The sequence below is a fragment of the Lepus europaeus genome, chromosome 3 (genome assembly GCF_033115175.1).
Source record: "Lepus europaeus isolate LE1 chromosome 3, mLepTim1.pri, whole genome shotgun sequence".
Classification (NCBI taxonomy): domain Eukaryota; kingdom Metazoa; phylum Chordata; class Mammalia; order Lagomorpha; family Leporidae; genus Lepus; species Lepus europaeus.
The window spans coordinates 66762077-66779834 of NC_084829.1; the positions used below are offsets into that span (position 1 = coordinate 66762077).

The 17758-nt window shown below is 36.5% G+C and overlaps 1 protein-coding gene across 3 annotated transcripts in view; it reads right to left on the reverse strand.

The window, feature by feature from the left end:
- LMBRD1 (LMBR1 domain containing 1) overlaps positions 1-17758 on the reverse strand; it is a 139618-nt gene that overhangs the window by 28197 nt on the left and 93663 nt on the right. For all 3 annotated transcript variants that reach the window (XM_062186331.1, XM_062186332.1, XM_062186333.1), the window contains exons 11-14: positions 17648-17750; positions 16697-16801; positions 7612-7761; positions 5872-5950 (exon numbers count right to left, since the gene is read on the reverse strand). In XM_062186331.1, the coding sequence (XP_062042315.1) occupies positions 5872-5950; positions 7612-7761; positions 16697-16801; positions 17648-17750 (437 nt within the window). The remainder of the gene's footprint in view (positions 1-5871; positions 5951-7611; positions 7762-16696; positions 16802-17647; positions 17751-17758) is intronic.

Sequence of the window (17758 nt, forward strand, 5' to 3'; positions counted from 1 at the left end):
CAAGCCCAATCACTTGAGTCATCTTCTGCTGCTTTCCCAAGAGCACGAGAGCAGGGAGTTGGATTGGAAGTGGAGCAGCCAGGAATCCAATTTGTGCCCTCATGGGATGCCCATGTTGTGGAGGGCAGCTTTATCCGCTACCCTAAAATGCTGGCCCCAAAACAGCAACTCTTAAATGCTGCTGGTGGGGATGCAAATTAATACAGCCTCTATGGAAAAAAGTATGGAGATCCCTATAAAACAAAACAAAAACAAAAACAAAAACAAACCTCTGGAAACAACTACCATATGATCCGGAATTTCCATCCCTGGGTGTATATTCAAAAAACAAGAAAACATTGTACTAAAGTAGTACCTGCTCCACCTTGTTTATCTCTCTTTTTTGTTGTTAGACTTGTTTATTTATTTGAAAGTTAGTTATGAGGGATACAGACAGGGAAGGGAGAGAGAGGTATGTTCCATCTGCAAGTTCATTCCCCAAATGGTTGCAACAGCTAGGGCTGGACCAAGCTGAAGTGAGAAGTTAGGAACACCATCCTGGTCTCCTACATGAGTGACAGGGGCCCAAGCACTTGGTCCATCATCTGTTGCCTTCCCAGGTGCATTAGGAGGAATCTGGACTGGAAGCAGAGTAGCCAGGACCCAAATCTCACTCTGATATGGGATGTTGGAATTGTAAGCAGTGGCTTAATTCACTATGACATAATGCCAGTCTCATCCATCATATTTATCACAGCATTGTTTGCAATAGCCAACATATAGAATCAACTAACATGTCCATCACCAGATGAATGAATAAAGAAAATGTGATGATATACACACATGCACACATATACACAATGGAATAATATCCAGCCATAACAAAGAATAAAATCCTGCAAATTGCAGCAAAGTAGATGGAACTATAGGATATCATGTTAAGTGAGATAGGCTAAACAGAGAAAGACAAATACCATATGCAGGCATTTAAGAAAATAAAATCCATATGAACACAGAATGTTGATTACTAGAGGCTGAGAGGGGCAGAAGTGATACAGGGAGTTTAGCTTTTTTAAAAAATAACAGAAACCAGGTGAAGTTAATCAATTGTCACAAATATATCATAATGATATGTTAATAACAGGGTATATAGGAACTCTGTAATACTTCACACTTTTTGTTTTGTGAATTTAAAACTATTTTGAAATAAAAGGTTTATGCAAAAAATATTTTTTAAAAAAATAAAGTATTATAAAAATTCCAAACCACACTTAAAATAAAACCACATAAAAAGCATAAAAATCACATTTAGAGAAGGGATTTTCATCATTTCAAAGTTTATTCACTTAATTCTCTTTATTACCTCAGCCCCTACTATCCTAACACTGCATCCTCAAAAGTTTAAGATCTGTTAGTTGATAAATCTTTCTCTCCAAAGCACCAACACTACTGACTACTGGAAATGATGTTTTTGGATATTGTAATGCTTCATTATTCTGGCTATCTCTTGTTTTCTATACTCTTATGTCTCCTCTAATAACCCACGGTTAGCATTTTGATTTGCACCCTTTTAAAAATTCTGTTAGTTTACTTTCCTCAGGGCTTCAAACAACTGCTCCATACATTAAAAAGCAGCAACAACATTTCATTTTTAAAATCAAAGGAATGATTATGCAATAATGCTAATTTTTCTCTCTCTCTATAAAACAAACATGTTAAATGCGGGGTTTGGGGGATGGAGGGGTGGGAAGAGTGTTGGAATCTGGAGATTTGCAAGAGAGTCCCAAGTCCTGTCTGCAACTCAAACTCTCACCTCTTAGGTACCTAGTTTCTGTGTCTCCAGGAAAGAGAAGATTAAAAGAGTTACACACTGTAGCCACAGTTCCCCCCCCCCCCCCCAACATTCTAGTTCATATTTTTAAAATTTTTATAACTTAATTTGGTTCTTTTTGGCCTTTATCACCATTGCTGTGACTCATGTAAAAATTTGGGCTAGTATGGGAGTGGGAAAGATAGAGGAAGATTTTCCAACACTAACCAACATAATATTTCAGATAATGCTTTCAGAAAGATAGTTCTTTGAGGTTCTGTGAAAATATGTCAACTTACTTACCTGTTAACAAAAGCAAAATAACTGAGTAAACAAGTTTTATTTATGGAGACTTGTTTGAATCACCTCTTGATAATGCGTGTATCTGGTCCAAAACTTATTATTTAAATATTTTCTAAAGTAAGACATCAATCCATATTTTCTTTAACATTACTGGTAGTTATTCAAAATGATTCTCATTCCCCCCCTTTGTATTTCTTATATAAAAGCTGTAGCTTTAATTTTTTTCTATTCAGTTTTTTATATTTTATGTACTTTGGTTTAATATAGCAGTTTCTATTTCAACATCTTCTAACTTGAGTAATCCTAACCATTTGTCCTAGTAATATCATATCCGCAAGATAAAACCTAAAGATTACATGATTATTTTTAAGGCCTTCATTTCTATATATTAATAATAATATATTTAATCAGAATAAACTACAAAAAATAAAGTTTGGCTTATAGAGATCATTCCATTTCCAGTTACTTTAATGTCTGAATAAAAAAATACAAGTTTACTTCAAGAAAAAAACATAATTAAGTAGGACCACAGAAAGAACATTTTTGGCTCAAGAATTTTTTTAAAGTGATCATTTGGGAACATACTAGCTTGCTCATTTCTTGCTGTATTGTCTAAATATTCAAGGCTTCTACCACACTTCATAGTTACTATAACACGCCAAATATAATTTTGTTTTTATGCCTCATTAACGCAGGCCTTTTCTCTACTTAGAATATACTTGTTTTGTTTTACTTGTTCATTTAAATTTAACTTACTCTTTCAGACCCAACTGAAATAATACTGCCCCTGAGCAGAATAAATCAATATCCCCTCTGCCTTCCCACAGAATTTTGTTTATAATTTCATTATGGCTTGCTATTTATTTTTATTCTTATTACAATGATTTATTTTCATACCCAGCTCCATTAGCTTGTATGATTTTGAAGGTAGGACTATATATGTGTTTCCTCCGAAAATTTCTCTTGCCAATTATAATCTAGTACTCACAATGCCTAATGCGTTTGGCCATTTAAAAGCTTTAGAAGTTATCAGCTGATATATAAAACTGCACATATTTAAGGCGTATATATGATATTTTGATATATGTACACATGATATAATATTCAAATCAGTATAAAAGTATCAATGTTCTCAAATATTTATCATTCATTTATAGTGAAAACATTTAAAATACTTTCTCTGATTTTAAAACAATACACACATATATGCAGTCCGTTATCATTGCTGGTCATCATTCTGTGCACAGAACACCAGATTTTCCTTCTCCTATCAAACTTAGTGCCCATTAATTACCTTCAGCCATTGCTTCCTCCCCCCAACTTTCCTCAGCCTCTGGTAACTACCTTCTACTCTCAATTTCTATGACAGCATTTTTTTTTTTTTTACTCTACACATGAGTGAAATTATTAGTGCTATTCTTTTCATACCTGGCTCATTTCACTTTTAGTATACTGACCCACAGTTCCATCCACACTGCTACAAATGACAACTTCGTCCTTTTTTATGGCTGAATAGTATGTCACTGTGAATACGTGCCACATATTCTTTACCCATTCATGAACGGATAAACACTCAGGTTATTCTATTTTGGGGTATTGTGAAAAGTGCTGCAATAAACACTGGAGTGCAGAAGTTTCTTCCTCAGACTGATTTCACCAAGGCACACTGACCTTTCATCTTCTATTTTGACAAAAATATTTAGTTCCCAAATACAGATGTTTAATTCTTTAACTATTTTATTCACAATTATACATGAATTGTCTATGTGTTAATGGTTATTAGATTTAGTAGCAATTAAATAATATTAAAATAGGAATGGAAAGGTCTTTTTGTATATAAAACTTAAAACCTGACTTCTGATTAGTTGACTAACTTTAAATACATAAAGTATGCATTGACTTTCAGGATAAATCAGTTGCTACTGGCATTTAAAGAGAACTTTATAAACATAGTAAGACAGGCATTGTGTAACTGTTAGATCATTCTATACTTTAACAGATTATTTTAAGGGAAAAATATCTGAACTAAATTATTTTTAGATAAAGATTCTCTTTTGAACCCTACTTATTGTAAATACTTTAAAACTAAGGTTTCAGTAACTCTTTTCTATAAGTTTAATACATGTCAGACCACTCCATATATGAGCAAAACCTTATTTTGAGAAGTCTCTAAAGCGTGCTTACTATTGCAATGAAATAATTTTATATACTTTTACTATGTTCTAGGCAAATAATCTTTTCTTGAAAATAAATTATAACACTATAATTCTAATGTTTGTTTCTATATCTAAAAATCATTCTCTAAAACTCTAATGTTTGTAAAATATACATAGCAAAGGTGCCATAAACTGCCTGGTGGCTTCCTTAGGCTATAGCATCATTTATTACAAGACAAATGTTCCTACCAAAATGTCACAATGTATAGTGTGGACTTTTTTCCTCCCGTGTTAAAATTCCTTAGTTTCCATTTAAATGAATATTGCCATGCCATATAATATCATCCCAACTCTACCTTTAGTCTCTAATGTTATGTTCCAATCTGCTCCTTCATCTTTCTCTATCATTACTGAAAGTATGTTCTTGAAAAATCATATTCTGCTACCCCAATTCAATTGTCCTATTTCTAATATCCTCTGCCAAGTATGCACAGGCAAATTTAATGTTTAGAGACATGCTACAGAACAACAAAAACAACAAGAAAGGTTGGAAAAATAAATCAAATCTATAAACCCAAAGGGCATGTTTTTGTGTTGCAAAGTAACATTTCAAAGGATGAGTCAACTGAAATATTTTTTAAAAAATTTAGTAGTTCAAAGGGAGTCATTCTAACCACTGTAAATTAGATTAGATGGAAAAACAAAAATACTGAACATGATTCATATAAAAGTTATAGTCAAGTGTGTCATCTGACTAAAGCTTATTGATCTCCAAGACACAAATTCACTCACTCCAGCAATGCAGGGGCATTTTAAAGTCCCCTTTACCAGTACAACATAATTTTGAAACCTCAAATTGTTTTTATTTGTTTTCCTACGAAAGCCTCAGTAATGCTATAGGAATTTGAGGATCAGAATCTGTTTTAGATCTTCAAGGTCTTAGTTTAAAAAACTCCAAAGTAATTCAATATTAACTTCTCATTCCATTTTCATCTAGTTAAAAATGACAACTCAAAGCACTTCGACTACCAATCCTACTTGTGATGTGCATACACACACACACACAGAATTGAATACTATAATATTCAAAGAAAAAACATTATTTTAACAAGTCACAGAAAAAACAATTCCCTAAAAATACACATAGAATCGGATTTTGCCAGTATACATAAAATGTTTCACACAATGCCTGAAGCCCAATTGTATGTTCATAAAAGTTAACTTCTATTATTAATGCTATTATTATTAACTAATGTGAACATACTTAGATTAAAAGTTATTCTATGACACAAGTATTTTGTTGTGTCAGACTAAGAACTGTAGATTCTATCAAAACTTCTTTAAGTTTTTAAATTATTTAACAGTGTTTTTTAATGCTAGTAAGCATGATGGATAATAACTACTGGTTGTTACTACTTATTTAACTAATTTGTGGTAGTTATTTATCTAATGGAAGTCATTCTATCACCAATAAATTTTGTTTAGAGACTTACCAACTTCTATTTGCTAAAATTTCCTTTGTTACCACACAGTCAAATACATCAAATGAGTAACACAACAAAATGAGGGATGATTCTGCTCTTACAATTATGAACCTATGACAAATGATAACAACTGCTTTACCTTCAGGGGCATCTGCATCACATCTCTTTGGCACAGAGAAGGTTGAGTTGCCTTTATGGTCATCAAAAGTTATATTGCTCTGAAAGAATAAAATATAATTAAAAGACAAATATTACAATAATAAATATATTCGGAGTGAAAATGTAATCACATTGTGAATTTTATGCCATTTTCTATTAACTACATCTATCTAATATTCTAAAGAGTAAATTTTAAACAAAACTGCAATTAAAAGAAAAAGTGTAAATTTAACACTAGGCTTTTTGAAACAATCCTTTAGGTCCTCTCTTGAACCATAAGGCTTCTTCACAGAATAAAAAAGTTCTATTTCTGGTCCAACCATGGCATCCCGACTGCAGCAGGGAGACTGTCTTTTGTCTATGCAGACGGCATAATCTTCTTTCATTTATTCAGTATGTAATAAGCATGACCCAGTGAACTAGGTGCAAGGGATGAGGCAAGAAGAGAATGAAATGTCAAACAAGTGAGAAATATTGTGCAGGTGATCTAGTATGGTGTTTCCCAAACTCAGTCAGACATGGACTTCCATCATGACCTGTGTGTTATCTGTTCCACCTACACTTTACCAAATATTTCTCAATGAATTAGCCTCTTAAATACTTAGTAATATTATAGAAGACACTGATTGGGGGTTCAATGTTTAGGTTTTTTTTTTTTTTTTTTTTTTTTTTGCTTGTTTCTGATTAAATGTTCAAATAAAGAAGGAATGGGGGAAGTAAAGGAGTGATCTTGGACTGGATTAATAGTTCATTAAAGTAATACTTGAACTAGAATTTGAAGTACAGATATGGTTTACATTTTTATGAAGTAGAGCAGGAAGAATTTTAGGAAAGGGAAACAAATTAAACAAAGGTTAAGGGGTTGGTGTTGTGGCACAGCTAGTTAAGCCACAGCTTGGGATTCCCACATCTCATATTAGAGTGCCAGTTCCAGTCCTGGCTGCTCCACATTAGCTTCCTGCTCATGTGCCTGATAGGCAGTAGATGATGTCTCAAGTACGTGACTTGCTGCCTCCCACATGAGAGACCCGGAAGGAATCCCTGGCTCCTGCCTTCCACTTGACCAAGCCTGAGTTGTTGTGGACATTTGGGGAGAGAATTAGCAAATGGAAGATATCTCTATTTCTGTCACTTTGCCCTTCAAATAAATAAATCCTTTTAAAAACACACAAAGGTTGAATTATTTTTGGCTAAAATATTTTAAATTGTCAGAAAAATCCAAAGTTGCTGTTTGATTAAGACTAAGAGGTCAATATCATTAGGAAATCACTGGAACATATATGAGGATATGCATCATGTTGAAAGAAAGCCCAGTTATCTGCAGATAAAACACTTATAAAGCTTCTCCTATAGAACTCATAGTAGCAATGAACAGACATGGTATTCACCAAAAATGTTTTTGGTTGTCGTATTATTAAAATTATTTCAAACATTATTTTAAAAGAAATATTATGAATTTTAATGAAGTACTAACATAAATCTCAGTAGTTTAGCATCATGGGATCCATTTAAGGAATGATTATAATGAAAATCTGGGTTATTTTTAAAAACTACAGTATAAAACAAATATAAATATTCTCAAAAGAGGGATGAAAAACACTTCTAGCAAATTAAATTTAATCTGGTGAATTAGTAGGCCAGATATTATAATTAAAATTTGATTTTCAATACTCTTATCTTTATATTATCTAAATAATTGAGTTATAAATATTGCACTTACCTCTATTAAGTAATTTTGGCTTCCATACATGACATATTGTGGAGCAAGACTATAAATCATATAGCTGGTGTGAAGGACAATAAGCAGAAGTATCATGCAGAGAAATAAAAGTGCTTGGGGCCTGGTTCTACCCCTTCTGATTTTATATAACTGGAAGAAAAGACAGGGACAAAATCTTAGCAATACATTTTACTTGCTCTTGTGTTATGAGGAATAATTTACACAGCTCAACCATCTTTTTTCTAAAATAAATACCAAGTATTCTTAGTTATTCCAAATAATTAAAAGAATAAAAAATACAATTCCTTTTCTGAAAAGCTTTTAGATTTAGCCTTATGTTTATTTTAAAATAATGGCAATGCATCTATATAAAAAGGATCCTATAAATGCTCCATGAAAAACCCAGGACATAGAGACTATATTAGTATTCACATAGTCTGCTTCCAGACAAACCTAAAATTACTGTGTAAGAGCATCTGCTAGAAAATTATAGAGCTATAAAGAATTCTGAAATATCTCTAGTTCTATCCAAAGATTAAATATCTGAGTTTAAATTAGAACTATTAGTGATATATTTTATGTATTTACAACTTATTTAATATTACAAAATAAGAACAGATGTCTCAATTATAAACACTCAATTCTATGAAATATCTATGACATCCTCATATTTCAGTCTTATAAATTTTGTTATAAAATTTAGTTTATGATAATTTACAATAATCTGACTACAGATATTTTCATGTAAGTCTATACTAAAGGGGAATGAAAATACACAGTAACTGGGTTGAGTGTTTGTTGTAGCGACCAGGATGCCATTTGTGATGTCCATATTCCGTATCATAGCACCTAGGTTCAAGTCCCGGCTCCACTTCTGATTCCTAATGTAGACTTTTGGGTCCTTGCCACCCACGTTAGAGACCTAGATTGAGTTCCTAATTCCCTGCTTCAGGCTGGCTGTCTTGGCTATTGTGGACATTTGGGGAGTGAACTAACTGAGGGGAGATCTTTGTCTTCTTTTTGCTCCCTTTTAAATAAATAAATAAAACTATTTCCCCTCCCAAAGATTTATTTTATTTATTTCAAAGGCAGAGTTGCAGAGAGAAAGAGGGAGAGGGGAAGAGAGAGAGAGGAGAGGAGGAGAGAAGGAGAGAAAGAAAGAGAGAGAGAGAGAGAGAGAGAGAGAGAGAGAGAGAATTTTCTATTTGCTGTTCACTCCCCACATGTGCACAATAGCCAGGGCTGGGCCAAGCTACATTGGAAACTAGGAGCTTCTTCTAGGACTCCCGTATGGGTGCAGGGGTCCAAGCACTTGGGCTGTCTTCTGCTGCTTTCCCAGGTGCATTAACAGGAGCTGGATTGGAAGTGGAGGAGGCAGGACTGGCATTAGTGCTCATATGGGATGCTCATAGAACAGGTGGTGGCTTAACTCACTACACTACAATGCAGGCCCCCAAAATAAAACTTTTAAATACATAATACAGGGTTTTTGCTTCTTTTCCAGCCCCCCTCCATGCCACTCTGGCTGGAGGTCTTTGACTCTAATAAATTTTGCTTTCAAATCTCTGCTTGTCTGCTTGGAGATTCTTCCACGTGAGACAAAGAATCGAGGTAATAATATTTTCTCTGCCACCATTTCACCTGTAACATGTTGGTGCCGTGACTTGGACAGCAACTCCAATGTGATGTGGATCCTGCTTGAGTTTGACTCCAGCCAGCATAGGATCATCCCACCGGACTGGTGAGCATGCAGGTGGCTCTTGCTTTTTTTTGGAGAATTTCACTCTCATTCATAGCAATTCTCATTTTCTCAAAAACAAAACAAAAAACAAACAAACAAAAAAAACAACGGTCCCTGTCAGCCAGTTAAAAGCTATTAGTGTGGCTGCTGGACTTCAGATTCAGAGGCCAGGCTTGCTGGACTTCAGATTCAGAGGCCAGAGCAAACTCCTGGGGCCGAGACTCTTCTAACCCCTCTCTTCCCTGGTGTGGTTTATCCCTTTGCATGGGACTGGGAGAAAGCCTCGAGACAACTGACGGGTCGTGCCTGGGGCTACACTCCAGTGCTTCCAGGTCTCTTGGCCGGGCACCAGATCCCGATCCCGACAGCGGAAATGGTGTTGGGCTGTGAACCACTTTCCCTCCCTCATGCATGGATTGGCCCTTTGCGCGGGACTGGGAGAAAGCCTTGAGACAATTGACGGATCCTGACTGAGGCACCACTCCAGCGCTTCCACATCTCATGCACCAGACTCCCAACAGCAGAAATGATGTTGGACCAGGACATGCACTTGCCTGCAGGGAGCAAGTCCCCTGCCGTTTTGGAATCCTCAGGAGCTGTAAAGCAAGAAGCGCCACACTTCATACTTCTCGTCTCTGCTCTGGGAACGTTGGCCTGGTCCAACTCAGCTTCCTTTCACAGGGATCAGCCCGACACACGGGTCTCGGGGAAGGACTTGGAGTAATCTTGAAATTCAGGCCAGGGCGACTCCCGTTTTTCAAGGACTTCCTGACCAGACACCAGACTCTGACAGCCCATTAGGGTATTGGCTGAAAACCGATTTTTGTTCTTCCTTCCTTGGAGATTAACTTGTCAGCGAGACTGGGCACAGCTTAGAGCAAGGCTATGGGCTCCAGGCTCCATTCCTCAATGAATTTTTCTTTTATCCCAGATCCTAACAAGATCGCTGTCTCTGCTCCTTTAAGTGCTTTTCTTTCTTTCTTTTTTTTTTTTTTTTTTTTCTTGACAGGCAGAGTTAGAAAGTGAGAGAGAGAGACAGAGAAAGGTCTTCCTTCCGCTGGTTCACCCCCCAAATGGTCGCTACTGCTGGCGTGCTGCGCTGATCCGAAGCCAGAAGCCAGGTGCTCCCTTCTGGTCTCCCAAGAGGGTGCAGGGTCCAAGCACTTGGGCCATCCTCCACTGCCTTCCCGGGCCACAGCAGAGAGCTGGACTGGAAGAGGAACAACTGGGACAGAACTGGTGCCCCAACTGGGACTAGAACCCAGGGTGCCGGTACCGCAGGCAGAAGATTAGCCTAGTGAGCCGCGGCACCGACCCCTCTAAATGCTTTTCATACCTCACCAGGTCTTCTCAACTCATACAAACTCAATTTCCTAGTCTCATTAGCAGGTACTTCCTAGATATTCCATTCGTTAGCTCTGGGTTAAAATTAATTATTACATTTGTAGACAGGTAGCTTTTCGATCTAGACTCCCATTAGATGCAGTTCCATGTGGCCTGAACTTGTATAGACAAGTCTCAGCATGTCTCTGGTATCCCCTGTCTTCCTCCTCAAGTTCCTTCTTTTGGCTCAGTTCTGTCTGGGCTTCCTATGAGGTCTCCTTAGGAATCTCCGGAGGGGTGCCCATCTGCTCTGATGGTTGCCCTCTCCCATTAAACCTAACATAATGGTGAACAATATCCAGTGCTCATCTTGTCCCTGGCACATCAGCCCAGGCCCACAGTCATCCTTGGGACCCATCTGGCAGCTGCTGAACCTTCTGTTTCAGAGACAGTCCCAAGTAGCTGACTGCTGACTAGGCATCACTAGCCTTTTTTTTTTTTTTGGGGGGGGGGGGGAGGGGGCGGGAGTGTCAAAGGAAAACTAGACTCAAATTCAATTAGAATCTACAGATGTCTTTGGTAAAGAACAATCTCATGCATGATAATTGGGTTCAACTATAACTGGACATTGGGTTTAAAGGAATTTCTCTCTTTTGAATCTAAGTACATCACTGCCTTTAAAAAATACTGCTTTGTAACTTGCTGAACTTGTTTTGCAACTTGGTTTAACAGGTTTCTGATGAAACAGCAATGGGTAATCAATACTTGTTATAGCCCCCTAAGGTGGATTTTGCAATCTGGTTAATGCCACTGACTTAAGAGTTTTCTAAAAAGAAGAAGAACTCCATATAAATGTAATTTTGACCTTAATTCAGATAGAGGTATAATATAATATCAGTCATCAAGGTGTAATTGATAAATATAAACTGGGTAAATGCAAATAAGATCAATGTATCTAAATGTAAACTTTGGTACTCTTAGCACCTTATAGTCTATGGAAAAACTATCTGGGTTTGCTAACATCTGTTTACATAAATTGCCCATAAGAAAATAGTTTAACACTGCTTGAAAGTAACAAAGGTTGAAATTCGATGTGTTATCTTATTTAGAAAGTGTTGTCTTAATTTGGAGATTTCTAAGGGGTTATTTAAAAATGTAAATCAAGGAAATCAGCACATAGAAAAAGGTCACAAGTAAAATGTGTTCTTGGTAAGGGAGATTAAGAAGGAAAGAGACTATTTTGAATAAAGAAAGGGCATGGTTTGTAAGAATTTATCCTAACAAAAAAAAAAAAAAAAGAATTTATCCTAATGGCTAGTTTACTCTGGACTGGAATGGAAAAGATGGAGAGGCTTACGTAAGTTAAAGAAGGTATTAGGATGTCACAGAACGTTATGAAAGAAATTTTTGAATAAAAAAGCAATCTATTTTTCTTTGAAATAGGATCTGATTAAAGCAATGAGGTTTGTGCAATGCATATACATTAATAAATATTTTGAAATCACCTTAGAAATCTGTTTAAAAACTACAGCATCTCCTTTTAATAGTTTTTATTTAATTGGTGACTCTCTGTCAGTTTTGCAGGCAGCTCAGGTAAGCTATTTCTCTTCCCTAGTTCTGACTCTATTAAAATTGTGCCAAGCTATGGGACAATTCCATGCACTCATACATTTAAGGTTTTATTTCTGAATTTCGGGATGACCAAAGAGACAGAGATTTTGTTTTCTGGTGAAGTGACCTATTTTGTTCTTAATGTCTCCATTAAGTTCTGATTGTTTAAAAACAGCTGAAAAGTTTTTTTTTTTTTAATTAAGAGAGTTATAGTTTGGTTAAATATATATCCATTCTAAAGCATCTGAGTAATAACTTTGCAACAATGATCAAATCTGGTCTGTATTATGTCCTAATGTTTCTACCAAATATTTTAAGCCTTCTTGGCAACTTTGACAGGCATTCAAAAAAATCAAAAATTCTAAATTCTTTGGACTTTGATATTTCCAGTTGGGCCCCTGGAAATATCAAAGAATATATCTTTCATCTTGCAGCGATACCAAATTAATAAGACTATTTGGATTATATTAAAGGTACTGTCAAGATGTGAAGTGTTAAATTTTAACTTATGATAATGTAAAATGCTACTGATACAAATATCCAAAAATTTCAAAAATCTAATGATCTTATTGTGTTGTTATCAGACATGATGGGTACCTTAATGAGAAAGGCCCTGAGGCCTAAAAGAGATAAATGTTTTTATAAAATCTTACAAATGCTTTCTTTTTTTTTTTTAAAGAATTATTTTATTTATTTGAAAGTCAGAGTTACACAGAGAGAGAAGGAGAGGCAGAGAGATAGAGAGGTCTTCCATTCTGCTGGTTCACTCCCCAAATGACCACAATGGCCAATGCTGAGCTGATCCAAAGCCAGGAGTCAGGAGCCTACTCCAAGTCTCCCACGTGGGTACAGGGGCCCAAGCACTTGGGCCATCTTTTACTGCTTTTCCAGGCCATAGCAGAGAGCTGGATTGAAAGAGGAGCAGCCAGGACTGAAACCAGTGCCCATATGGGATGCCGGCACTGCAGGCTGCGGCTTTAACCTGCTGTGCCACGGCACCAGCCCAAGTGCTTTCAAAATACTGTGTGGAGTAAGCAAGTGCTACTTCTTGTTGGTTAAACAGTTTCTAATTTTAAACTTGGCTATTTAAAGTCTTTCGTTATCTATAGTTTTGTGTTCTCCAAACACTAAAAATCAGATTTACAGCTCATGAAGTTAAAACATTGTTGGGTCTGTGTTTAAATGTTCTTTTAGGTTCTCTGACCTCTATTGTATGCAACAGTTTGGGACAGTTTTGTAGCAATAAAGTACTACAGGTTGCAACTTAGCAAAAGTACAGCTAATTCAGATTACTAACAGCAGATAGTAATTCTAATTGATTAATTTTTTTTAAGAAAAAACAGCTAAAGATTTTAAGAAGCTATTACTGAAATTGCTTTATTGTTTTACTTTGTATGTTATGTTATATGTGTATACATGTTGTATGACTACATGGGGAAATTTATTAAGAGCTCTGTGTTAATTGGCTTATAAAAATGGCTCATAAATAAACTGCTAAATTAATCAAAGATACCATTTTTGTTGGTTTCACATGGCATAAATAAATCTCTGTATCAGATGTTTTAAATGTGTTGGTAGAAAGAAATTAAAAATGTTTAAGTCATTGACATGTTTGTGCTTGGGTTTGCTGGTCAAACAACTTATACTTGTGTTAGATATTTAAGTGATGTTTCCAAACACATGTACTCTTGTCTTGAAATTTATAGAAGGCACTGGACCTTCTGGTAAATATTTTCCTAAGTTGTTATTTAAGTTAAACTTGCGTGCTAAGTTTTCATTTGATATAAGTTATTGACAGCAAGCAATCTGGGAAGGCTGACTTGTTTCTTCATTTCTCTATTCTCTTCAGGATGGGAAACTGACTCTATACCGAAGGACTCCCCATGACCTACAGTTTGATCTTTAGACCTTACAAAAGGGCTGGCTAACAATTTTTCTGTAATTATAGCATAGCCAAAATGAAAGCTTAAATTATGATTTCACAGCTAGATTTACTTTGCCATGGGCACAGTAAACAGGCAAAAACCTCCTTTTCAGATCAAATGAAGAGAGAGAAAGTTTTACCAGTGACTTTAAATTTTATAGATAAGGTGGTTCTCATGTTTGATGTTAAAGTGAGACTATAGCTTTCCTCATGGCCATTGTTGACCTCGCAGAAAAAACACTACCAGAACATGCCTGTGACTATCATTTCCAGCTTAGGCCACCAAAGATTAGAGATGGGACTGAGCACCCCCTAAACCTGCATCCTCTTAAAGGTTTCCTCTGGTCTGCTTTAACAGAAACCAGGAGAAAGAGGAAGCTAGGCAGCAGAAGCAACATTAAGACAGGTGGCAGACAATTAATAGCTGCTTTACCACAGTGATCTGCCATTATCAAGGAGAACCAACAGGCCAGACTACTGCAAATAACATCGGTTTTCAATGTGGACAGCCAGGGCTTCAGCAGAAGTCAGCTTATGAAGAGCCCTGGCAGCTCTGCCAGCCAAGAGCTGGCTCACAGAAAATGGAACTGCCCTAGGACTTGGAGGACTCGTTGGTTAGAACCACAGACCCTGTTGGCACTAAGCTGAAAAAGCCCTTCACTTGTCCCAGCTTCCAAAGTAACCACCACTGCCGAGAGGATGGCCAAGTAGGGTCAGTAACACTGTAGACAGAATTGTAAATTTCCTTTTAGACATGGCACCTGCATTCTTTTGAGGCCAGCTCTCCTCCCAGGCCAGCTATGTAATGGACGTTAACAGAGTGCCTTCCTAGGGAGGTTCACACCTCCTTTCTGCTGGCTCTCTAGGACCCCATGTGAAGATACATGTCTGGACCTCAATATACACCTGCCAAGGCCTTAGCCCACCTGACTGCAATCAGTTTCTTCCTGTCAGTTTCTATTTGTCTCTCAATGGAAAAACTTCCACATGGTTTAGACATCTCTTTTCTTTGGTCCTCTAATAATGACTCTGCCCTTTGTTTTAGACCCTGGTAGTTTAATCTGCTTGTTAGATTAATTTTCTCCAGACTTGAAACAATGAAATTCTAGATGGCCATGCACATGAAACCTCAGATGGAAGCAGTTTCTGCAAGGAGGGACATAGTTAGTGGGCAGTCAGGATGGTCCCGGTGGAGTTTAGGGTGCAAAATGCTTGCTTTCGCTGGAGGTTGTGTCTAGCAAGGTCAAAAGTGCCTGCCTTCCCACTCCTTGGAAGCTTCCAATCTTTTCATGAGAATAACAAGGAAGTGGCAATTACTTCTGAGCTCCCAGTTTACTGTAGAGTGAATTAGGCAACCCACCCTTCTGATGGCTCTTTCTGATTTATCATGAGCAAGCCAGTCAGGGTAGAAGATTGCAAATCAGGTCTTTTGATGGGTTTTCTCCCTGCCTTGTAACTGAATGTCAAATTTTTTTCTTCCCCAAAACTGTGCTTAAAAACCCCAGTATCACAGACCCCTTTGGGTTATGCCTCTTTTGGTGCCCTCCTCCGTGTTACTCTGGCTTTGACTCTAATAAATCTTGCTTTTAAATCTCAAAAAAATAAATATATAATCCATATGGTAAATGACATACAAGGAACCACAACTCTTGCTTCTTTTCATTATCAGAACATACATTTTAGACACTGAAGGATCATTTTCCTATTTTATTATAGTGCAATACAGACTACAACTTCAATTCTGGGTGGAATGACAATAAGATTACTTAAAATTTGACATTTTTCAGCTTCCCTTATAGCTAGTACTGGCCATGTGATAAAATATTATACACCAGAAGGAAAGTAGTCTGCTAGGGATTTCTGGGAAAGTCTTGCTTGATTGAATAGATGCATACTCCTGCTTTTCAAGTAAAAATCTTTTTTAAAAGTCTCTACATTATGAAATATCTTCAGGGAGGCAATACTGTCTCTGTTTAACAACCACACGGTTCTAAGGGCAAGTGTTTGAGTTAGCAGTTAGGATGCTAGTGCAGGATGCCCACGTCCCATGGGAGACTGCCTACGCCTCTTTGCCTAGCTCCAGCTCCTCATTCCGGTGTCCTGCGAATGCAGACCCTGGGAGGCATTGGTGATGGTTCAAATGACAGAGTTCCTGCCGCCCACAGGGAAAACTTGGATTAAGTTCCAAGCTCCTATATCTGGTGCCCTTTCCAGGGCCACTTCAGACACTTAGGGAGCAAACCAGTAGGTAGGGGCATGCTCTATCCATCTCTGTCTCTCAAATAAATTAAAAACAAATATACAAACAAATCACTGCTCTTGGATAACACGTAATTTTATGTCAACATGAAGTGAAGAAGCCACTTCAACAGGTTTAATTTCAAGATACTCATAATTTTATATTCTAAATCCAAGAAACTTTGGAATAATATAGGTTTTACACAAATGATAAGAAAAAATCAAAATAATAATGTAAATATACTTACCCTAATCCAAAAGAACCATATGCCAATATTTCGAATTCCTGCCATTGAAGTAAAAATAAAGTACATAATAATAATTGTTATAAGAATATAGTCAAGAGGAAAAACCTGAAAAAAGAAAAAAATTAAATTTAATAACAAACTATAAGGGAATTCATATAAAATTATCTGAAAACTTCATTAGTCATAGTTGTAAATTATTTTTTAAAGCTTATTTATTTATTTGACAGGAAGAATTACAGAGAAGCAGAGGCAGAAAGAGAGAAGTCTTCCATGTGCTGGTTCACTCTCCAAATGAACACAACTAGAACCGGGCTATCTGAATCTAGGAGCCAGAAGCTTCTTCCAGGTTTCCCACTCGGATGCAGAGGCCCATGGAAGGACTTGGGCTATCTTCTACTGCTTTCCCAAGTCATAGCACAGAACTAGATTGGAAGTGGAGCAGCTGGGACTCAAACCAGTGACCATATGGGATACTGGCACTGCAGGTGGTTGGTTTTACCTGCAGCATCACAGCGCTGGCCCCGCAAATGTTTAAAATATCAACTTGATTTAGGTTTTAAAAAATATCAACAAAAAGACATCTTCCAAAAGAAAAAAAGCTAGTATCAAACTACTACCAAATTAGTACCACTGTTCTAAGACAAATCCTAAAACTAAAATTCATATTTATATATTAACAGTAATAATTCATGAAAAATTATAAACAAAAAATTGGATGGAAATGTTCACTTTATGTTACATTTTCCAAATCAACTTAGGTATAAAGTTCAGCAGTATGTCCCTATAATGTCTAAAGCAACATGTCAATGTAGAAATTATATGAAGATAAAAATCAAATGAGTAAAAGGTACAGTGTATGTCAAAGTATTAACATGTTTATAGCATGATAATCTTATACAAAAGTATGTGAGAATATTTGCTGGAATATAAAATGACTAATATTTTACTTACTGTTTGTAGTAAAGGCAAAAGCATATTCAGTGGATTACTCAGATTAGTTCCAAAAATTATAAAACCAGAATCTATTCCAGCTGAATGAAGAGCTTTATCTAAACTAAAACA